Source organism: Saccopteryx leptura, chromosome 2 (genome assembly GCF_036850995.1).
Source record: "Saccopteryx leptura isolate mSacLep1 chromosome 2, mSacLep1_pri_phased_curated, whole genome shotgun sequence".
NCBI lineage: Eukaryota > Metazoa > Chordata > Mammalia > Chiroptera > Emballonuridae > Saccopteryx > Saccopteryx leptura.
This window is the reverse complement of record NC_089504.1, coordinates 314406265-314429965: the sequence shown is the minus strand read 5'-3', so window position 1 is coordinate 314429965 and position 23701 is coordinate 314406265. Positions and strand designations below refer to the sequence as shown.

The 23701-nt window shown below is 45.9% G+C and overlaps 2 protein-coding genes across 2 annotated transcripts in view; both read left to right on the top strand.

Annotated features, from left to right (window-relative positions):
• Positions 1–8484, top strand: part of KDM7A (lysine demethylase 7A) — a 66628-nt gene extending 58144 nt beyond the window's left edge. The window contains exons 18-20 of the mRNA XM_066362860.1: positions 1730–1815; positions 3053–3326; positions 4204–8484. Of these exons, the coding sequence (XP_066218957.1) occupies positions 1730–1815; positions 3053–3326; positions 4204–4298 (455 nt within the window). The 3' untranslated portion in view covers positions 4299–8484. The remainder of the gene's footprint in view (positions 1–1729; positions 1816–3052; positions 3327–4203) is intronic.
• Positions 8485–16647: 8163 nt separating this feature from the next.
• PARP12 (poly(ADP-ribose) polymerase family member 12) overlaps positions 16648–23701 on the top strand; it is a 39983-nt gene continuing 32929 nt past the window's right edge. Inside the window, exons 1-2 of the mRNA XM_066362855.1 lie at positions 16648–17061; positions 21854–21989. Coding sequence (XP_066218952.1) covers positions 16739–17061; positions 21854–21989 — 459 coding nt within the window. The 5' untranslated portion in view covers positions 16648–16738. The remainder of the gene's footprint in view (positions 17062–21853; positions 21990–23701) is intronic.

The following is a 23701-nucleotide window of genomic DNA, read 5'->3' as shown; positions in this document are numbered from 1 at the left end:
TGACTGTGTCCCCACTTCTAACTTTGGAAAAATACAAAAAAAAAAAAAAAAAAAAGTGAGGGCTAGTGTCTATGTCACTGATGCCTCCCGGGTTTTCTCCCTGTGCCTGTAGAGAAGAGGTTTCCCTAAAGATCTGAGGAGGGCTGGGGGAGAAGCTGGTAGTATGTTAAAATGAAATGCCTAGGCCTGGCTGATTGGCTCAATGGGTAAAGTGTCATCCCAGAATGCCGAGGTCACGAGTGTGGTCCCCAGTCAGGGCACGTATTAGAAGCAATCAGTGAGTGCACAACAAAGTAGAACAAGGAGTTGATGCTTCTCTCTCTCTCTCTCTCTCTCTCAAACTCAAATCAGTGGAAAAAAATTTTAAGTGCCTATTATAGCAGTTGTGTTCATTCTCACATAATTAAATGTCAACTGTGTACCAGGAGTTTCACACCCATTTCTATTAATTCTTGAAACAACATTTTTTTTTTCATCCGTACCTCTCAGGTAACATAGTATCTATTTTTTTTTTAATTTTTTAATTTTTTACAGAGGCAGAGATAGACAGGGACAGACAGACAGGAACGGAGAGAGATGAGAAGCATCAATCATCAGTTTCTCGTTGCGCGTTGCGACTTCTTAGTTGTTCATTGATTGCTTTCTCACATGTGCCTTGACCGTGGGCCTTCAGCAGACCAAGTAACCCCCTGTTGGAGCCAGCGACCTTGGGTCCAAGCTGGTGAGCTCTTTGCTCAAGCCAGATGAGCCCGCGCTCAAGCTGGCGACCTCGGGGTCTCGAACCTGAGTCCTTCTGCATCCCAGTGTGACACTCTATCCTCTGCGCCACCACCTGATCAGGCTATTTATTCATTTTTTGAGAGGAGAGAGAGACAGAGAGAGGAGAGAGAGACAGAGACAGAGAAGGGGGGAAGAGCCAGAAGCATCAACTCCCATATGTGCCTTGACCAGGCAAGCCCAGGGTTTCGAACTGGCGACCTCAGGATTTCCAGGTCGACGCTTTATCCACTGCGCCACCACAGGTCAGGCAAAACAACATTTTGATGTAGGTAATGTAACTTGACAGGTAAAGGAAATAAGACTTAGTGAAGTTTATTTAACTTCCTCATACTTACATAATTCGTATTTAGTGGTGTTGGAATTTGAACCCAGGACTGTCTGATCTCTTTGCTTATTATGTAAGAGAAAACTGAGGTTTAGAGAGATCAAACAACTTGCCTAAAGATGCATAGGTAACGGGAGGACTTAAGTTCAAAGCTAGATTTGTCTGTCTTTCCACTATGCCATTCTGTCTCCCTGTAATCTGTTTGGTCCCTTGAAAAGAAAGCTTCTCTGTAAATACTGCAAAATTCAGACAAACATATGCCTTTATTCTATATGGAAAAATATATCATTTTTAGAAAGCCTATATTGTGCTTGGTTTTACGTCTGCAACAGATGGTCATAGTCTTTTACTGTAGATCTTCCAGCATCTGGCATTAAATCTGTCATGTAAAGACAGCCTTTGAGAGAATTCAAAGAATTCACATGTAAGATAGTGAGCTGGTGACGGTTTTGTTTCTGTGAAAGAAATGTGATGAACATATATAAATCAATATTTAAAGAATTAACATACTCAGTTTTTAATAAAATCCCAATGCAAATTTGCTTTCAATCTTAAGCCTTTGGCTAACTTTAGTCTTTAAGATCAAGTTTGTGTGAAGATAATTTAATGAAAACTTCTCTTTAGGATATCATGTCAAGACTGAAGATCAGGACGTGAGGAGTTCTTCCTGGATTAAACAGTTTGATACAACTTCCAGATTCAATCTTCAGGTATACTCAAGGTTTAAAACATTAAAAGGAGATATAGAATAGTCAGAAACTCTTGCTTTTACTTTTTTTTTATTTTTTTATTTTTTTATTTTTTCTTTTTCCATTTTTCTGAAGCTGGAAACAGGGAGAGACAGTCAGACAGACTCCCGCATGCGCCCGACCGGGATCCACCCGGCACACCCACCAGGGGCGACGCTCTGCCCACCAGGGGGCGATGCTCTGCCCATCCTGGGCGTCGCCATATTGCGACCAGAGCCACTCTAGCGCCTGAGGCGGAGGCCACAGAGCCATCCCCAGCGCCCGGGCCATCTTTGCTCCAATGGAGCCTCGGCTGCGGGAGGGGAAGAGAGAGACAGAGAGGAAAGCGCGGCGGAGGGGTGGAGAAGCAAATGGGCGCTTCTCCTGTGTGCCCTGGCCGGGAATCGAACCCGGGTCCTCCGCACGCTAGGCCGACGCTCTACCGCTGAGCCAACCGGCCAGGGCCTACTTTTTTTTTTTAACTGCAACTAGTTATCAACCACTAGATCTGGGATGGTAAAAAATTACAAATTACATTAAGTACTCATTTGAACAACTATCCATTTTTAGAGATGGCTGTTACAATGACTAATGCAAAGCTCATGGATAAGTATGATCTGAAAAATAATAGTTTATTCAAAGAAGTACTTTAAAAATGCTGGCTGCCAACACCTTCGGGTAATGTCCAGTTAGAATGAACCAGGAAAGAAAAGTAATATCTCTTTTTAATCTCTAATGTTTCCTAACATTTTTAGATGCTTCATTTTTTTGAAAATTTGATGAAAGTTATAGATTCTCTTTCCAGAATAATGATCATCATAAATACTGACTTTTGCTTATATTTTCTTATGATTTGTGTCCCACCCCTACCCAGACCACTCAGTGACTGAATTAAGAACCCGTGCACCTAAGTTCAGGATGGCTTATTGAAATTATGTTCGTATTTTCTCTGTCTCTCCTCTTCCTTAGCCACCCCCCTATCCATATATATATTGCTTGCTTTTCAACTTATGATGCAAATTCAAGACAAATCAGCTATTCGGTTTTAGAATGAGATGCCCATCATGAAGGGTAGTCTTCTGTGGCTACTACATGTTAAGAAAACCAAAGTTCAGTAGTCTATTCCTTCTCTCTCTTGACTTGCTAATGCATAGAGAGGTTGAGTACTTCACTTATCTTACAGGCACCCTAATAATTCAGCCTTATTTCTGTTCTTTAGGATCTAAATAGAGGCCAGAAATGCATCAAAAAGGAAGGTTCATCAGAAATCAGTCAGAAGGTACAAAGTAGGCATTCTGTGGACAGCAGTGGCTCCAGCCCCCAGAGTGGAAAGTACGTGCAGAACGCCAGCTTGGTTTCAGGGGCATGCCAGATGAGTAACGGCAACATCAGCCCAGAGAGGCCAGCTGGTGACACCTCCTTCTCGGTGCCCCTCCACCCCACCAAGAGACCTGCAGCAAACCCCCCGCCAATCAGCAACCAGGCCACGAAAGGTAACTCTTACGTGCTTGTAGATGAAATATTATTTCTGACTGTGTCTGATGAAGAGACGAGCAGTTCAGGTAGAGGTAGCATCTGCACTGAAGTGGCTCCCAGCCTGATGCACTGTGGACGCCACAGTGGCGGCAGTGTGCACAGGTGACGATGGGAACAGCAGGTCACGGAGTCACCCCTGAGGACCAGGAATGGCTTTCAGGCGGAGGAGGTAGTTCCTGAGAAAGATGGTAGGGGGTTAGCCACGCCAAATTGGGGGAAGTGACATGGTAGAGAGTGTTGAAGGAATGAGATGGAAACGGCACCTCAGACCATTTTGCTCTTGAAGCACAGTTTGCTGCAGGATACCCTAAGAATGTATGCCGAAGAGAGGGTGGGCCAGCCTGGGAAGGTGGTCGCCTTTGTCCTGCATGTGAGGACCTGGCTGGGTTTAAACAGTGATCTCTAGGAGTGTGACTTTGCCCATTTGCCTCACTGGAGGGACTTGCTTACTACACACTTATTCTTTCAGTCTTCTAGGACCTGGGGGCCTAGTAGGATTTTCATCATTTACACCAGTGGTCCCCAACCCCCAGGCTGTGGACCGGTACCGGTCCGTGGGCCATTTGGTACCGGTCATCAGAGAAAGAATAAATAACTTACATTATTTCCGTTTTATTTATATTTAAGTCTGAACGGTGTTTTATTTTTAAAAAATGACCAGATTCCCTCTGTTACATCCGTCTAAGACTCACTCTTGACGCTTGTCTCGGTCACGTGATACATTTATCCATCCCACCCTAAAGGCCAGTCCGTGAAAATATTTTCTGACATTAAACCAGTCCGTGGCCCAAAAAAGGTTGGGGACCACTGATTTACACCATTTTTGTCTTATAGGTAAACGTCCAAAAAAAGGAATGGCGACGGCCAAACAACGTCTTGGGAAGATCCTTAAGTTGAACAGAAATGGCCATGCACGGTTTTTTGTGTGACGGAGCTGCTGTCGGGCCACCCCTCCCTTTGGAGAGCCGTCTCGGGGTGCGGGAGCCTGGAGCTTCCGCAGGCATGCCCAGTAGAGAACACTGCCCGAGGAACAAAATGAACCTGATGCTGCATTCTCACTGTGCCACACCCACTCAGCAATAACCAGTTTGGACCTGGTTGGGGAGAGGAAGAAGGAGGGTAGAACCTTAAAAGGAGACCTTGAACTGGAAAGGGTCTCTTGTCAGGGCTTGAATTTCATTTGTTGTTGGTAGCGTCTTGATTTATTTTCAGTGATAGGGTAAAGAATTATCAATAATTTATTTAACAGATTTTTTTTTAAAGTTAACAGCTTTTAAATTCTTTTTTTTTTTAAAGCTATTTATTTGGAAGATTTCTGGAGAAATATCTCACTAATTTAGATTTAAGAATGTGAAGGTTTTTAAATTATTTTTGATAGTGTGTGTTACATGTGGGGAGGAGCCACGGTAACAGTAACTAGTCTGGACTCTTAAATTTGATATTCAGGTTAAAGTCTTAAACAGGGATTTGATGCATTAATTATTTTAAATTAAGATGTATATGAAAATCATTTTATTTTATATATTTCATGTTTTTTATAAGCTATTAGCTTCGCTTTTGCTAACATCCAAGGTGCATACTGTTATCCAGGTTGATGACCTTATATCCCGCCTTCCCCTCGCGCTCCTGATGTTTCTGACGACACAACAAGACTTCTCTTTGCAGGGAAACACTTTCATCGTCCATGTGCTAGAACTACATCAAAGACCCACATTTCTCATTTCGTTTGACATTGCAGTTTTTCCCCAATATAAAAAAGGCTCTTGCATTTTCCTTTTTTGCTGATGATCTGGGTCCCAAAGAAAACAGCTTTAATATCTTCTTCCTATTTGTGGGAAAAGTATTACAAGTCTGGTTAAATTGTCATATTTCTAGTTTTTCAAATGGCGTTTGTAACTACAGAGGGCCTTCTTCATACTGCTGATGTTGGAAGGCAGGACTGATACCTGCCACAGAGGTTATATTTTATGATGCTTTTATTCTGTGTACCTAATTTGTTGGAAAATAAGATTTGACTTAGTCTATTCAACTCTGCATAATAAGCCGTAATATAATAGGACTATACTATATTAATTGTGTAGAAGCAAGCATGTTGGTGTAGATCTTTTGGGTGTGTGTGTGTGTGTGGGTGTGTGTGTGTGGGTGTGTGTGTGTTTAGTTTTTTTATTTCTTAACCTTCTAAAGAATCATTTGAGACATGGATTTGGAGTAAAATGGGTGCTTCTTGCAGTTCCTTCCATCTACCCTAACTTAGCCAGTGCATATCGAGGGTAAGTATCTGGTTGAGCTCTAAAGTAATCATTTATCTCCTTTATGCACAATTTTTACTAAATGCCAGTTGCTAATAATAGCTAATATTTCCCCCCCATAGCTTAAAAATAAGTGATTTTTGAGGGGCTAGAGATATTTCCAATTCTGACAATAGAGCATTTTACAAGTTCCTACAAAGCAAATAATAGGCAGATAAGCTCAAATTTATTTTTATGGAGAATAAATATGGCCGTATTATGGATAGCCTTTTTTTTACTCAGCAAGGTAGCAGGATTTTCCCTTCTATATTAACTATCATGTGAAGTGCTAAGAAAAAAAAAAACTATACCATCATCTTTTATGGCTGCATTCAGATATGTGTGTTTTCAAAGAGATATTTCTTACTCTATCTTCATTCCAACATTTCATGGAATAAATATGTAATAGCTTATGAATTAGCCTTTTTGGTCCAAGTGACTGGATCAAAGACTGAATCTCATCTATGTGTCAGGAGGAATTTTTATGGAAATACTAGATGTCTATAAGTAGCCTACTTAAACTCTTGACACTATGCCAAAATTAGTTAACAGGTGGGCACAGTAATATTTGCTCTATCATCGGATCTCAAAACATCAAAAATTGGAGTTTGACTGAATCTCCCACCTTCCCCACACGATTACTGTGCTGTTTTGGTTTTCTATAGACACTATTTTAGTGTTTATAGAACAGGTTTTTGTTTTGCTTTAAGAAATAAATAAGAGCTACACTTTTTTAGTTATAGTGCAATCAGGGTTTTTTGTTTTGTTTTCTTTACGTTTTTCAGCTCAAAGTGATTTTAACTACCTGAATTTTTGTTTTTAGCTATAAAAATTCAAAGAATTTATTTTTATGAGTTAAAATTGTGGTCAGTATCCACCCTGTGGCATAGGCCGATAAATACTAATTTTAAGTTTGTGGAACTTTCAAATGAACGTACTATGGATTCATTTTTTGCAATTTTAGCTCATAAACTGGCTAAGTTAAAAAACACTTTCAGTAAGGTAATAAATATAACCACTGAAGCATAATACATGCATCTTTTTCTGAATTGGTAAAAACTCAGCCACTAACCCAGTGATTTTCCTAGTCTTACAAGTCACTGGCTCTGGTGCGTCCCCTTATCCATGGAAATGACTGAGCTGTGAGGTCCCGGCAGCCAGAGTCTGGACTCAGCAGTAACAGACAACCTTCGTCTTCCCCTCAGTCTCATTTGTAGACAGTCTGCTGCAGAGGGACTGTGCAGTGATGGCATTTAGCTAGTTATAAGCCAATGCAAATATGTAAAACAATCGTGACTTAATGTATGCAATTTTAACTACAGTCACAGATAATAATTTTCCTGTATTGACTCAAATAAGTGACTTCTGTTAACCTAGGATCCACTGTACTGTAATTCATAATGTCATATAGTGCTCTGCAGTATTGATTAATGATGTAAACAGTACAAAGCTGGCTTTTCTAATAGTTTAGTATCCTAGAAATGCATTGGCCTTCATAAGCATCAGTTAGTTTTTAAAGCATACAAAACGGAAAATTCTGACTGAAATCATCTTATAAACTCAGAGAGAGAACAAGCCCATCTTTATTACTACTTAAATACTTAGCTTGAATACTGTTCTGTTTTTTAATAATCCCAAATATTGCCTTTTTAATGAACTCGACTGTATTTATTCTTATGAGTTCAGCAGGTATTTCTCAAACACCTACTATATGCCCAGCACTACTTAGTATGGTGCAGAAATACAAAGTGGTAGGTATCTTCTCCAGCAGATAAGCAGTATTATTTTTACTTCTAAGCAAACTTAAGCAAAAGAGGGCCCATTCATTTAGAAAACATAAATTCATTAGTTTCAACTGAGATATACTATGCTATGTAGAAGTGGAAGTAAAATTTTTTAATAGAGGTCATGGTTCAGCATGGAAGGGAGCAGAAGACTTGGATTTTTGTCCAAGTTCTGCCATTTTTATATCAGCTGTGTGACCTTGAATAAGTTGCTTATTCTTTCTGAGTCTTAGTTTTCTCATTTGTCAGTGTGGATAAAAATGCAGCTAAGAAAAACATAGAAAAAGCATTTCTTAATCTATTAACATTTCATACTTGCAGATAATTTATCATTAAGTTACAACTGATAATGCACATTTATATGCATTTTAAAATTAAAACTGTTATTACTACTAACATTTATGTCAAATATATGCCCAGAGCATGCTACCTAAAAACTCTGAAAATTCTCTAACAAGGTGCTGAATTAAAATCAGAATTAGTGTTTGAAGGAACAAGTGACATAGTTTATGGATAAGAGTGATAATGTTTATCCTTAAGGGATCACTAAGATGACTTAAGGGAGTTGAAAGATAGTTTTAGGTTTTTCTCAGAGAGGATTTTGGATGGCATTGCTCCACAGTCTGCTTACTCTTCAGGCACTAAATAAGGTGAACTAAGTCATGGATTTAAAAGGATTTAGCAACAACCCACGGAACAAGGGGCTAAAATAAGTGGTTCCAAAGATGGGAATCGACAAAGATAGCTCAGGGTGGGCTAAGCACGGCTTGTTGGGTAGAGAGAGAAACCACTGTGGTGGTATAGGAAAGGAGATACGACGGGACATCTGCAAAGGAAAGACTTTCTGCTTCAAGAGATGCTTTCTGTAGTGACAAGACTACTCCCCAAAAGTCCAAGAATAACCTTGCGGCCCACTACACCACTGCCAGAGAAGTAGCCAGCAGTGTAGCAGCATCTTAAGATTTCGCATTGAGGTGAAGGCTTAATAATATCTGAAAATTTTTTCAAACATTTATTTTTGCCTCTAAATTATTAAGCTAAGTGCTCCCTCCAAAAAGAGAAGCTAAAGATCACCAGTCGTTTCTGAATGGTCCAGTGGTTGGCAAACTCATTAGTCAACAGAGCCAAATATCAACAGTACAACGATTGAAATTTCTTTTGAGAGTCAAATTTTTTAAACTTAAACTATATAGGTAGGTACATTCCTTATTGAGGTAGCGCCTGCCCGTGGTATTTTATGGAAGAGCCACACTCAAGGGGCCAAAGAGTTGCATGTGGCTTGTGAGCCGCGGTTTGCCGACCACTGGTCTAGACCTTCCTCTAGCAACCTTGAGAAGGTCGAGCATCAGATTATTAGGAAAAAACATGTGGCTGGTAAGTAAAAGAGACAGATGAAACCCAGATAGGGCAGTGGTTTGCCTGGGGTCGTCATGGATCCAAGACCTCTGGTACCTTGCTTCCTGCTATATAGCCCATGTTCTGTGATGCCGTGTAGCGCCTGCTGTCCTGTGGTGGGTCACGCTGATGTGCTCACTAGAAGCCAGGTGGAAAGAAAGGAGAAGTAATATACTCACTACATTGCTGTCAGACTAAAGTAACTTGAATACTGTAGCCTTACTAAAAAAAACCTGCCCTTATTTTCGTTTGTTCTTCCGTGAACATCTTGCCATAAAAATCCAATATTTTATATCCCCTTACATAAACAGATTTTTAAAATTAAGGTCATTAAGAAGCAAATGCCTGTTTCAAAGCAATTAGCTTATCACGTTTGACTGTGGTTTTCTTTTATACTATTTTTTCCTCTTGAATGGGTAAGGGGGAAATACTCATTTACCTACATTCTGCCCCGTAGAGGTTCCCTCTCACCCTTGGTGCCCTTTCTAGTGTCCTAAAGCTTTGTCTTAACAAGTACGACATTAAATTTTTTGTTAAAACCCTTTGAAACTGTATTCAGTAATTCTTACAACAATTTGATCTGCTCTGCACTATATCACTAATAAACCCTGGCTACCACGTAGCCCTTGACCTCCAAGTAGTTTACCTATGCAAGACCTGTGACACTCTGAATTTACTTTACCTTATTTCAGAAAGCAGTCCTAAGTGGAACTTAATAATAGGGATAAACCCTGCCTCCACCCAGTTTTATTTGGGCCATTTCCTTTTTAAGATGTCAGCTATTTTCCCCTAAGATATTTTCACCAAAACAATAATCATAAGTGCTGGAATATATACTATTTTTTGCAGAAATAAAATGACCCAGACATACTCTCTTATTTCTGTGCTAGATTTTGGTTGGTAACAGTTACCAGCATTAAGTGGAGTATATAAATGGGGAGTTAAATCCCTTGCCTAGAATCATTTCTTTCCTTGAAGATTCATAAGTAATCTTTTATTTTTACAAAGCATACCTATAACTTCCACATTATAGTCAGGGACCTGAGGTGTCACTTGCTAAGTGAACCCAAGGTTATTTTATCTTGCAAAAGAAACCTAAACCAAACTAAGGGCCTTACATTTATGGTTAGACTGAATCAAAAGCTGTAACCTCAATTTTTCCCAAAACAGCTTCTGACTGCAAATGCAAGTCACGCAGTTGTTAGGTATGAAATAGCACTGATCAGGAAATGCACATGTGACCTCGCAGACTGTATTTCCTTCCGAAAAGACTTTTCTACTTTTAATATAAATTAAGCCATAACAGTTTCATGCTGTGGAAAGAGGGTGAAAGGTTCATTTGAAGAGATTATATGAGTTTTCACATTTACTGTGAAATGTCTAACTTTGCCCGTGCTTCAGCAGGTTATTTTTGGGGGAGGGTGTGGTGGGGGGTGGATAGAGTGGTGATAGGGAGGGGTAGTATTGATTTTAGCGGTTTCAAATCTGTGAAATTTGCAGAGGGGACAGTTGCTGCCTATGGTATTTATTAGTTTTGTAGTAACGTTTTGCTAGCCTGACTAAACTGATTTTTATGCCCATGGTCCACGGTGACTGTTACTTTTTCTCATCTGGGGCATCTGCGGAGTAGTATCTTGTCTGTCTGTGTAGGCGGTCAGTGTGTGTGCACATGTGTGTCCTTTGACTAGAGAAGCACACTGTGTGACTACAGAGTGGGGTGTGCCTGGGAAGTGGGATGCTGAAGCTTTCAGAGCATTTCTTTCTATTCAGAACAGTATTTCCCATCTTTTGCCTGCTGGCAGGGAAAGTGTACAGTATTTATTTTGCTTCTGTTTTAAATTTGTAAGTCTTTAAATAGCTTCCTTTGGTTATTAGAGGGGAGGACAAGTGACTTGTTTATAGTTGTATTTGGTATTCTTTCCAATTTCTGTATTTTAAAATATTGAAATTAAAATTGTATTCTGTTTTTGATTTTTTTAGCGCTCGGTGTATTTTTGGCTTATTTTGTTTGAAAGTATAAATGTTGAAAATTGTATAAAATGTGTCTTTGAAAGAAAAAAAATTTGAATTCTATATCCATTCTGACTTTCAGTTCCCTTTTTCTGCTTATTGAATCATGGGAGAATTATTTGAGTGTGTGAGAAACCATCCCAAACTTAGGCTCTTTACTATTTCTGAAGATGTAGATGTAAAAAGTGTCATTATTTTGTTAGATGTATGCTGGGGAAGCAACTGAGGAAAGAAGACAAGAGGGTGGTTGGCAAGATGAGGCTCGCCAGTGATTACTGGTCTGTACTCTTCATGGTTAACGTCGGGATGGTTAACTCTTGCGGATCAGCGGCTGAAAAACACCGGGCTAGGCTGTGGCCATGGATGCAGGTGCCACTGGTGCACACTGAGAACAGTTGTCCCCCACCATGGTCATCCACAAGTACTTATTGAGCACCTGCAGTATATATATCCGGCATTGTTCTAGCATTGGAGCTACAGGAGTGAACAAGACAATATCCCAGCAGAAGTGCCAATTCAGTGAGATGAATTGTCCTGGACATAGTGCTTCCTGAGGGGTCTGAGAGCCTGGACTGGGATGCGCTGGGCATGGGGAGAGGAGCCAGGGACCAAGGGAGGGAAGGAGCATTGGGGACAGCACTTCAGGGCAGAAGAGGAGCCTGGGAAGGGGCAGGAAACAGGCAGAGGGTCTGCTCTGGTGAAGGAGCCCAAATGCAGGTTCATGGAAACCAAGGCAACCGAAGGACCAACCACCTCTGCTCTTCCTGTGCTAATACTTGCAAGAGAGTAGGTGGTCCAGAGTGCACCCACTTAAATGCACCTCAACAGCTGGTACATGTTCGCACCCCTCATTCTTGCTGGCCTGCTTTATTCCAGCTGATTGAACACTCAATTCCCACAAATCTGTTGTGTAAAAATCCACCTGCCATCTGTAAACCTGTAGGGTCTGTACTCTTCGTCAAGCTTGTTTGTTAGGAATTAATTATCAGGACCTTTGCTCCTTAGACCCTTAGCCTGACCTTTGTATTTTCACTGGGCAGTGAGACTGTGAGGTCATACCTGTGGAATGTGGGGTGTTATCCACCCTGCACTCTAGAGTGGGAAGAAGAGGGCACTATGCTGCAGACAGCTGTTTGAATAAAAACTCTCATCTTTATTTTCCATTTGAGTACTTACTGTAGACAAGGCGTATTTTCATTACTTCCTCACAACCCAACAAGGCAGGTGCTGTACTCCCCATCCTGCAGGGGAAACAGGCCAAAGATGGTAAATAACACGTCCAAGTTCACGCTGCTAGTAAGCAGAACTGATATTTTAAAGTCTAACTCTAAAGTTCATGTTCTTTTTGTGCATTGTTTCTCTGTAATTATGTTTTCAACGAGTAAAAAGGAATAGGTGGTTTTTGGGAATGATTTGTATTCTAAAAGTTTACTTGTAGGTATCCATTATAGATTGAGAACATAACTGTTTTATAGAAGTTTTCTGTCACTCAACTAAAATGTGAGTCCTTTTCCCAGGGGCTGGGTATGTATGAAAGAATGCTGTTTGTCTTCTAGGATCCCACCTTCTAATGAAGAACTGGTTATGAACAAGGGACATGTGATCTTGTTAGAATACATGAACCTAACATGAAGTCCTGAAGTTTCAGAGCTAGGCCATGCCTAGTGTATCCCTTCCACTGGACAGGACAAAACCGCTGCGATGCCACTGCCCTGCTCACCCTGCAGCTTCTCCTGCCACCACTTTCTGCCCCTCAGCTCTGGTAAAGATCAGCCTGGATACAGAAGGAGAAGTCTCATTCTCGCTCTCCCTCCCTCCCTCTCTGCAATAACCACCAGCAGAGATTCTCCTGAAATCTGAGATAGGAATCCCAAGAATAAGAATGTCAGTCAATTATAATATTGGAGGGGGTGTGGGGGTGGGGGTGGTGAAGGTGGACTTTGGCTGGTCTGTGAGGTTGGGGAGGACTTTGATGCCACTCCAAAGACTGATCTTTTCTGAGGTTTTGCCAATGGGAAGCAAAGGTGTGCTTTTTCTCTGGTTTGGGGGCTAACGGAATTAGGTTGCTAGGGCTGCTATAAAAGCACCACAGATGCATGGCATGAACTACAGATTTGTTTTCATAACTCTCAAGGCTAGAAGTTGGAGACCAAGGTGTTAATTATTCCTTAAAAGAGCCTATACCCAAATATGGTTATATTCTGAGGTACTGGGGGTTAGAACTTCAACAAATAAACTTTGAGGACAGATTCAAGCTGTAACACTACTGGATCAGTTATACATATACAAACTAACTCAGCAAGTCAAGTTTATTAATCCACATTTTGTTTTTTCAAAAGAAACATTTTTCTTATCACTACATTATCTGCTTAGAATCCCCTGGTTAGGTCAGTGGTGACACACCAAACGTGCTCCTTTAGAGAGTCATGGCATGCTTAGGATCCTTGAATCGATCTCTTTACCTTAGGGCAGATGAAGTTTCCAGGCAGGGCTTCTAGCCCTACCTGTGTCCAGAGCAAATCCCCGGGGAGGAATGCACTTCCATGTGGGTGATGGGATTATGGGGGGCATTTGCTGTCTTTATTCCTTTCTCAAATATTTATTGAATATCAGGCGCTGGCTAGGCTATGGGGAGGTCCATGGGAACAAGAAGGGTCCCATCTGTCAGAGCAGGGGGTGACAGTTCAGTAAAAAGCACTGTGCTATCATTACAACAGCACTACAGTCTGGTCTGGGGTCACATGCAATGCTGTCTGGTGTCCATCCCAGTCAGCAGTGTAGATAGACTTCCTTTTCCTTCTGTGGGCATTACCTCTGCCCATTAATGATGTTCCTGTGACCTGCGCTACAGAGTGTGCCGTGGACACTGCTCTACCCACGTATCTTTGGGTCCTGTTCACCCGTCTGTGCATCCACCTGCAAGCTTTGGTGTGGAGCCACTTTGCCCAGGGCCAGCAGGTGCAGAGAGCCAGAAGGGCCGGGGCTTTCCTGCTGTCCCTTCATTGGCTCCCCAGCAGGCCTTAGCCAATGCCTGATGGGTGATGGTGCAGGGGTCTCACAGCCCAGATGAGGGACACATCCTGATCACTATAGTCAACCCTCCTCATTCACAGATTCCATACTTGCAAATTTGCCTATGCACTGATATTGACTTGTAACCGCAAATCACTCTGCGGTACTTTCGTGGTCATTCAAGGGCACACACAGTGAGGCAACACTCTGCCACTTGTTTCAGCTCTCACAGGGTAGACGTGTTCTTTTTGTGGTCCAGTGTGTGCTTTTCACATTTGGGTACTTTTTGGTGACCTCACTGTTTAAAATGACCCCCAAGCATTATGAAGGGCTGTCTATTACTAAAAGCATGCAGGCTGTGATGTGTCCTATGGAGAAAAAAATGTCTGTTAGGTAAGGTTTGTTCAGCCACGAGCTATAGTGATGTGGGCTGTGATTTCAATGTTAAGGAATCAACAAAACACATTGGTGTCTTTGAGGAAAAACGCACATATAACAAGGCGGTGCATCGATCTAAAAGCTGTGGTCCCCAACCTTTTTTGAGCCACGGACCGGTTTAATGTCAGAAAATATTTTCACGGACCGGCCTTTAGGGTGGGACGGATAAATGCACAAAATAAAATTATGCGACCGGCGTAAAAACTGTGGTATTTTTAATTTTTATTTTATTTATTCATTCTAGAGAGGAGAGAGAGAGAGACAGAGAGAGAGAGAGGAGAGAGAGACAGGGGGGAGGAGCTGGAAGCATCAACTCCCATATGTGCCCTGACCAGGCAAGCCCAGGGTTTTGAACTGGCAACCTCAGCATTTCCAGGTCGACACTTGATCCACTGTGCCACCACAGGCCAGGCAAAACTGTGGTATTTTTAAATATAATTGTCGAATTTACGATATTTATTGGGCTAAGTTAGAGGAGGAAGGAACATGTCCTCATTATTCAGGCTGTATTTAAATTTGTTATTCTGACGTTTCATGTTATTCTTTCTCTGTGGACCGCTACCGGTTCGCGGCCCGGGGGTTCGGGACCACTGATCTAAAGTACCAATCTGTGACCAGAGGCATGTGGGGGCCTAACTCTGTATGTTCCCTAAGAGTGGTGACTGAGTATTCTCTAATTCAGTGTTCATGGTGACTTGATAGAAAATAACGACCCGGAATAGTGAGAACCCACAGTGAGCCTTGAGAGGGGCCTTTCAGGTTCCTCCAAAGAAGCTGGCACTTTGCAAAGCCCCAGCGGGCATCTTGCTTCAGCTTTTACTCTTATGTGAGCTTTTCCGTTTGTTCGTGGTCTGCTGCAGCTGTTAGCCACTGCCTCAACCAGCTGCAATATGAAAGCGTGGAGATGGCCAACGCCACGTGGAGAGAAGCCCCCAGGGCTGGGCTGCTGCCAGGGAGCGGGGGAAATGCCAGCCCACTCAGGAAGCCGTCCAGAGGATCCCTCCACCGGCCAGATCGTGCCTTATTTGGAAGGGGGGCTTTGAAGGAGCCCCTGCTCGGTTCTGCTCGGTCTGGCGCAGGTACCATGGGCCTGGGCTGCCCCGGTCCAGGCGGCGCGCAGCGGGGAGCAGGGGCGGGGACTAGAGTTAAGTCCGAATGCCACACACTGGATGTTCTGGATGTTCTTTCTTCGGTTCAGCTGTTGTTCCTGAGGAAATGCTGAAGGAGCTGCTGCCAGACCTGCTCTGAAAACGTTCATTCTGACTTTTTTTTTTTTGGCCAGGTTTTCATTGCTTGCAAACTTTCTGAGGTCCTTGCTCCAGCCTTTTCGCTGACATCGCCCTTTTTGTTTGTTATTTTATCACCCAACAATATTAAAAGCACAATAAAAATAAAAAAGCTTGCAACAAAAAAATTAAGTTTTCCATACAAATCAAAAAGCCTTCCTTAGCCTTCCCTGGGCTCGCCACATCCCCCCTACAGGCCGCTCTCCCTTCGCTCCCCATTCCGCCATTTCCACACAGCCCTTTCCCCTAACACGCCATGGACGGCCTCCAGGTGAACAGACGGAGAGGTCGTCCGTGGTCGTTCAAGCTGTCTCACCGCGTGTGTGACCGGCGACCCTCGTACCCAGCGGCCAGCCTCCCTCGCCACTTGGGCGCCTAACTTCGTTACTGCGCCTTTTAGTTCTAGAAGGTTCTCTGAGGAAGGGCTGCTGGGTCAGAGGTCACGCCCACAGCCCCTGTGAATAGCTGCTCCCCGCCGTTTCCCTGAGACCCTAACCATCCGCGTTTCCACCCGCAACGTGACCGCGCTTTATTGAGCGAGGGCGCGGGGCCGCGGGGCGGCTTTTTGCGGCCTTTTCGGGCTGAAAAGAGGATCTGGCCGCGGACGCTGGGGCGACCGGGCCCGCGGCGCTGCGAGTGATAGTTTGCAGCTGCGCCGCGTCGGGCGAGGGGCCGTCGACGTCAGCCGTCCGCTCCCGGCGGCTTCCTCCCCAGGGGGCGTCGCAGCCCCTCGACGTACGCGGCGCCGAGCGCAAAAGCTCGGCCCGGGTGCAGCGCGGCGTCCTCACACCCGGCCTGCTCTGCGTAGCGGCAGGCGCCCTCCATCTTCGAGGTGAAGGGTTTCGCGACGCGCGTCTCCCCCGGTGCCCCGAGGGGCCCGCGAATCGCCCGGCATCGTCGGGTCGCCCGCGGCCTGCGGACGGAACGCATGATTTCGTGGTCCGGCTGCGCGGCCGCCTCCGCCCGGGGCGCTGAGGCCGGAAGGCTCCAGCCCCCGCTCAGCTGCGGGCCCGGGGGCGTGGCGCGGCCGCACGGGTTCAGTATTCCCCCGGCCCTGGGCAGCTTTCGGTTTCGGTTCCCGCTGGCGTCTCCGCCCCACGGGAGCCGCCCGGCCAGCCGGCCGCCCGACGGGCAGCGCTCCTCCGGCCCCGCGGCCATGGCCCAGGCCGGTGTCACGGCCGAGGTGACCCAGGCGCTGTGCGCGGCCGGCGGAGCCCTGGAGCTGACGGAGCTGCGGCGCCGCTTGCGGGACGGCGTCGGCGCGGACGCTCTGGAGCGGCTGCTGCGGGAGCGCCGGCGCTTCGCCGTGGTGGCGCGGGCAGGCGGCGCGGGCGCGACCCCCGAGCGGGTGGTGCTGGCCGTCTCGGCGCTGCGCCTGTGCCACCAGCAGGGCCCCAAGGCCACCTGCGCCGGGCTCTGCGGCCAACTGCACTTCTGCAAGTTCACGATCTACGGGGCCTGCAAGTTCCAGAAGGCCGGGTAAGGCGGCCGCGGCTCGACGGCGGCCCCGGAGGCGGGGCCCTGCACTCCCGGGCCGCCTGCAGCCCTCCTTCAAGTTTGGGGGGCGAGTTGGTGGCCGTTCCCCCTTCGTCTCCTCAGCGGACATTTATTGAGCGCCTGCTGAATACCGGGCGCGGTGCAGCCGTGCCCTCAAAGCCCGGGCCGGCCGAGTGGGACTTGGAGGCTCGGAACCCTGGCTGGGACAACTCTAGGGTGGGGGGAGGAGGCTGGGAACCCTGGCTGGGACACCCCCGGGGTGGGGGAAGGGAGGGGCGGGCTCTTCTGCGGAAAAGGGGCTGGTCTGGTTTCTCGGCCCCAGCGACGCCCTGTCCCCAGAGCTTTGAGGGCCACCCAACCGGTGGCATCGTCTGAAATCCCTCTCAACCCCTTTTCCCACTGGCTCCCAGGTCGCTGCCGGCTTCGGGGCATTTGGAAACGAGTGCAAGCTCCGCATCACCGGCCCCCAAAGCCCCTGGGGAACTGGCCCCGGCCGCCCTCCGGGTGCCCTTGGGTTTCTGGAGCACTCCCAGCCTTTGCCCAGCTAGGGGCTGTTGCCGGTTTTGCCCCGAGAATCCCGGCTGCGCTCGGACCCGCTCTCCTCTCTGAGCCCTTTGCTTCTCCGTCGCACGGGCCTGTTGACTTGCTCGCAGCACCGTCCTGCCGCCTCCCTCGCCCCCATGGGACGGAAGCCGAGGGCAGAGAGCCGCTGGGCCCTGGCAGGCTGTTTCCTAGTCTGCACGCCGCAGATCCTTACGGGGGTGGATGGAATGGGTTTGGGCCGAACGGTTTGGCCCTCACCCTGGAGGAGCTGGAGAAGGTCCCAAGATGGCAGGAGAGAGCAGCCTTGAGTCTGCGTTTTTGGAAGATGCGTTTCGGTCTGCGTCATGATTTACAGGAGGATGTCATGGGGATGTATTTGGAAATGAGTCCAGTTATCTAAGACAATTAGTTCCTTTTCTTTTTTGGGGGGGAGGGGCTTAACACAGTAGATATTTCTTGCTCATATCAGGCCCAAAAGTCAGTGTGGGGTAGGGCCCTTGATCCATGACCATTCGGGAACCCAGGCTAGCTTGCCCTAGACCAGGGGTCCCCAAACTTTTTACACAGGGGGCCAGTTCACTGTCTCTCAGACCGTTGGAGGGCCGGACTATAAAAAAAACTATGAACAAATTCCTATGCACACTGCACATATCTATTTTAAAGTAAAAAACCGGGAACAAATACAATATTTAAAATAAAAAACAAGTAAATTTAAATCAACAAACTGACCAATATTTCAATGGGAACTATGCTCCTCTCACTGACCACCAATGAAAGAGGTACTCTTCCAGAAGTGCCACGGGGGCCGGATAAATGGCCTCAGGGGGCTGCATGTGGCCCGCTGGGCCATAGTTTGGGGACCCCTGCCCTAGACCCTGCTCTCCTCAACCTGTGGCTCTTAAGACCATTGTGGGTATCAGGTTTTTCTGGAGAGAGGTCTTTATGACCAAGTCTGGAAGTGATAGACATTTTTCCACTGGAATCCTCTGGACTACAAGGTGTCTCTTAACTCTACCAAATAAGGGTGGGAGGGGGGCACTGTAGTCCCTGGAAGCAGCAGCCCAGAGAGATTTGGCTTAGAATATTCCATGGTCCAGGTGAGGCCTTAAAGAGGGATACAAGGGTGAAAAATTTGGGAGAGGTGAGTAGGGGACTGTGGTGACACTGAGAGAGGGGTGATGACTCAGTTTTCTGTCTCACTGTTGCCTGAGAGATGACTCTTTTTCCTTCTTGTTTGGGGTAGAGAGCTGGAGAGGATTTTGTTTTGAAGTGAGCCTAGGAGTCTAAAGCTTGGGAGGACGGCCAGAGCCTTGATTGGCTGGTTTGGGAGTTGTTGGGTAGTGCAGGCCTAGGCTCCAGGAGTGGCAGGATCTGAGGGTGGAGCCCTGAGGAAATTGGGCCTTCAGGGGTGGGTGGAGAAGTGGCACCTCCAGGGACAGTGAAGAGCAGCAGCCTTGAGGAAGGCGGCAGACACAATAAATTGTGGGTGAATGGATTGAATTATGAGGATAATTAGTGGATCTTGTCAATGCTAATGTCTGTTATTTGGTAGGATAAAGATGGCAGCTCTATTCTTAAGGACTTTCCAAAATTTGGGGTCTAATTTTACTTGTCTTGGAAATCTGTACATCTGGTATTTACTGGCCTAGATGGTCCTGAGTTTTCATTTCTTTTTGCTTAGTTGAATTTTGTACATCACGTGCTCATTGCTCTAGGAAGTCTCTTTCCACCCCATTATCCTCCCCTTTGCCTTCTTCCACCTCCCCTTCCCTTTTTCCCTCTGGCAATCACCATAGTGTTGTCTGAGGTTTGTTTTTTTTTGCTTAATACATTCACCTTTTCACACAGCCTTTCAACCCCCTTCCCTCTGACCACTGTCAGTCTGTTTTAGTATCTAAGCTTCTGTTTCTCTTTTGTTGTTCAATTATTTTGTTCATCAGATTCCACATCTTCTATATTCTTCAGTGTCCCTTTTCCTTGAGATCCACATAAGAGTTTCTTGCACCTTCCTTCTCTGACTGTTTTTGGGTTGCATGGGGAAAGTGTATGTGCCCAGTTGTATTTTCTATGCTTTTCCTTTGACTCTTGGTCTTTCTGAACTGTGAGTCAGCTGTTTCAGAAATATACTGCTTACAAAAAGTAGGGGCTATTTTAAAATGAATATGAAACAATAAAATATCCCTTAATTTTTGTGAGCAGTGTAGATCCTCACTGCTGCTTTTGCTCACTGGTGACAGCTGGGGAGGGTCCCTAGTCCTTGACTTCCATCTTGGGCTTAGGAGGCAGTGAACATTGTGGTCAAGAACACAGCCCCAGGCCCTGGCCGGTTGGCTCAGGGGTAGAGCGTCAGCCTGGCATGCGGGGGACCCGGGTTCGATTCCCGGCCAGGGCACACAGGAGAAGCGCCCATTTGCTTCTCCACCCCCTCCCTCCTTCCTCTCTGTCTCTCTCTTCCCCTCCCACAGCCAAGGCTCCATTGGAGCAAAGATGGCCCGGGCGCTGGAGATGGCTCCTTGGCCTCTGCCCCAGGCGCTAGAGTGGCTCTGGTCGTGGCAGAGCGACACCCCGGAGGGGCAGAGCATCGCCCCCTGGTGGGCAGAGCGTTGCCCCTGGTGGGTGTATGGGGTGGATCCCGGTCGGGCGCATGCGGGAGTCTGTCTGACTGTCTCTCCCCGTTTCCAGCTTCAGAAAAGAAAAAAAAAAAAAAAAAAAAAAAAGAACACAGCCCCAAAGGCAAGCCTGCCTTGTTCCAACCCTGCCTCTGCTCCTTGCTAGCTGGGTGGCCTTGGACAAGTAACTTTATATGAGCCTCAGGTCCATCACCTGCAAATTGGGGATAATAATGCCCCCTACATCATAGAGTTTTTAAGGACTAAATGAATTGTCTTAACATTTTGAGGCAGTCCCTGGTTATTGTAAATGCTCAACAAGTTTTAGCAGCTATTGTCATTATAATGATTAGATAGATTTGGCTCTGGCAGCACAGATTATTAGCCTCTCTGCCTAGAATGTGAGTTACTTCTCTCCGTGCCTGGACCCTCCTTAACCCTAAGAATTTGGCTTGGGCCCTCTCTGTTTGCTTAGCAACTTCTGTCCAGCTCAGGTTCCCCTCCTCTCCACACTGATGTCTTCGGAACACAGCTGACTTGCACTTTCTAGTTTAGAGTCATCTCTGTGTCTTTCGCCTCCTCTAGATGAGAGAAGGAGAGGACTCTGGATAAGTTAGAAGTTTTTCGCCTGTACCGTAGACAAGGGAAATTGCCTTTCACTCAGATGGCGGAGCCTGTGGGAGGTGCAGATTTGGGGGAGTTGTTCAGTTTTCTCTTGAGATACCTATCATAAGCATGATGTATGAGGTACAGCAGTGTCTGAGTCAAGCAAATGGTATTTGCCTGACTCTTCCGGGTCATGTTGACACGGGCAGTCAGCTGCAGTCTCTGGATCACTGGGGCGTGGTGCCAGTGCCTGGCTCACGTTGAGTGTGAACAAGGGTTTATTGATGGGAAAAATGGAAAGCGCTGGGTTTCAGGGGTGTGTGTACAGGCGAATGTAAGCACTTAGAACCTTGAGACATCCGCACTCATTTATTTAGCCACTATTGAAGTGTCCAGTGACTGGTATGCATGATACTTCTTTGCAGAATGGCCCTGTCATTCTCATTGGATACCTGCTGAGAGATGCTGTTCTGAGTTCTAAAATTCACAAATCACCATCTCTTCCTTTGTAAATAAGTTTTATGTTTTATCATTATATAGACATACTGGACTTTTCTCTAGTACTTCTAAACAGCGTAAGGAACTGTTCTTTTAAACTTATCTTAAAGACTGATTTTACCTCCTTTATTAGTTTGCTTGAGCTGCTGTTACAAGTTATCAGACTGGGTGGCTTAAACGACCAGAAATTATTTTCTCACAATTCTGGAGGCTAGAAGTTATACTTCAAGGGTTGATTTCTTCTGAGGCTTCTCTCCTTGGCTTATAGATGGCCATCTTCTCTGTATCCTCACATCATCTTCCCTTTGTGCTAGTCTGTGTCCTAATCCCCTCTTCTTGGAGGGATAGCAGGCAGATTGGATTGGTCTCACTCTATTGACCCCATGTTAACTTAATAACCTCTTTAAAGACTCTGTCTCCAAATACAGTCACTTCTAAGATATTTGGGGTTAGGACTTCATCAAAAGAATTTTATGGAGACACAGTTCCGTTCTAACAGCAGCTCTGCTCCTTTGCAGGAAGAACTGTAGGAACGGTCACATCTTGACAACCGCACACAACCTAAGTGTGCTGAAAACTCATGGAGTCGACCACCTCAGCTATAGTGAGCTCTGCCAGCTCTTGTTTCAGAATGACCCATGGCTTTTGCCAGAGGTGAGTACCAGGAGGGAATGCGTATGTGAGCAAGGAAATGGGGAGAGGCCAGAAAGTTGAAAGATAGGAAATACTATGGCAGAAGAGAAGCCAAGGCCCCCATCATGACCACTGGGGGCGCCTGGAGGAGACCTAACTTGAGTCTTTGGCTCTGTGACCTTGGGTCAGCCTTGCCCCTTGAAGCCTCCTTTCCTTCTGTATCAGTTGGACTCGTACCCCTTTTCCAGGGCTTCTGTGAGGTTGGGGGAGCCTGTCTGTCTGTTCAGTGGCTGTGGCCAGATGTTACTTACACAGCTAAGAGGATGAGAGACTCCAGCCAGCCTGTCCCTGTCTAGCAGGCCGTGGAACCAGGCAGATATTACTGGACCCAGTGGGGTCTGGGAAAAGCTTTTTAGGGCTACTGACAGGTAGACGATGCACTTTCTGTTAACTCAGTTGCATCCCGGATTTTGAATTTGAGTTGATGTGAATTCTCGTGTTGCATTTTAGGTATTAATCACTTGTTTCAAAGCTTACTGCAATGGTTATGTAAGACTTTGGGTCTTCCTAGAAGCAGACACCAAGTGAGAGAGATTTATTGAGGGTTGAGCAGAAGAAGTTGGGTTGAGCCTTTAGGCAAAGATGTAAGTCTTACATCTGTGGCAGGAGAGGGGGAAGGAAGGGGACTGGGTAGAACAATATCCTGCCTATAATCCATTTCCAAGAAAGCTGCTGCCCGGCCAACAGGCAGGTCTGAGCTAAAGTCTTCGCTGTTGGCAGTGGCCTGTGTCTCTGCAGAGTGGCATGCTCCGTTGTTGGCTGGGAGCATCTTGCTGGAGTGTGGCCTCTGTATGAATGAGGCTATGGCTCCAGAGGGCAGCAGCTGGCAGAGAGTTAGCTGTGTTCTGCAGTACGCCTGAGGAGTGTCTTCCTGTGGTCGGCCAGGTTATCTGGGTGCTCTGACACTCCTGCTGCAGTGAGGCAACAGAGATTAGGTCAGCATATTTAGTGAAGATGTTTCCACATGATTCAGTTAAAATCGCTCTTTGGAGAAAGGTGCTACATAGCATAGTGACTGGCTCATAATAGGTATTAATTTTTTTTTTTCCTTTTGAAAATTTGTATTGATTTAATTCAGTTAACCTTTATTGCATATCCTCTTCCTCTGTGGGTCAGAGATAAGAGACCCCATTCTGCCCTTCCAGAAGGCACGTTGACTGGATCAGACAGACAAGTCAGTGGATAGTTGTAAGGTGCCGTTTTAGATGCTCTAGTAGAAGGCAGTGCTCTGGTCTCGGGAGCACAGTTTGGGCACTGGGGAAGGCGTCCTGAGTAGATGGTGCCTGCTCTGGGAGTGGAAGGATGATTGGAGGATGAGTCTGGGAAGAGGGAGACACAGAGAGGAGGGAGGGTGGCATGGACAGGAGACTGCATGTAGGTCAGCACAACACGGATTTAGGGTTGGAGAGGGCAGAAAAGCAAATGGATGGGCAGAGGCTCATCCACGCAGCCTTCTGTATCACAGGGAAGAAGTTGGGTAGGGGAGGTTTGTGCTTGCAGAGTGGGCATTCATGTTTTGGAGAGATCATCTTGTCAGATCATCTGTGTGCTTGCGTGTACAGGTGGTTCAGAACCCAGTGTCAGCAAGTGGGGGCTGAGATCATAAACTCAGACCCAGTGTAGGATTTCTGCCAGGACTCCTGCTGTTAGGCTAGTCCCCTTATCAGGTGACC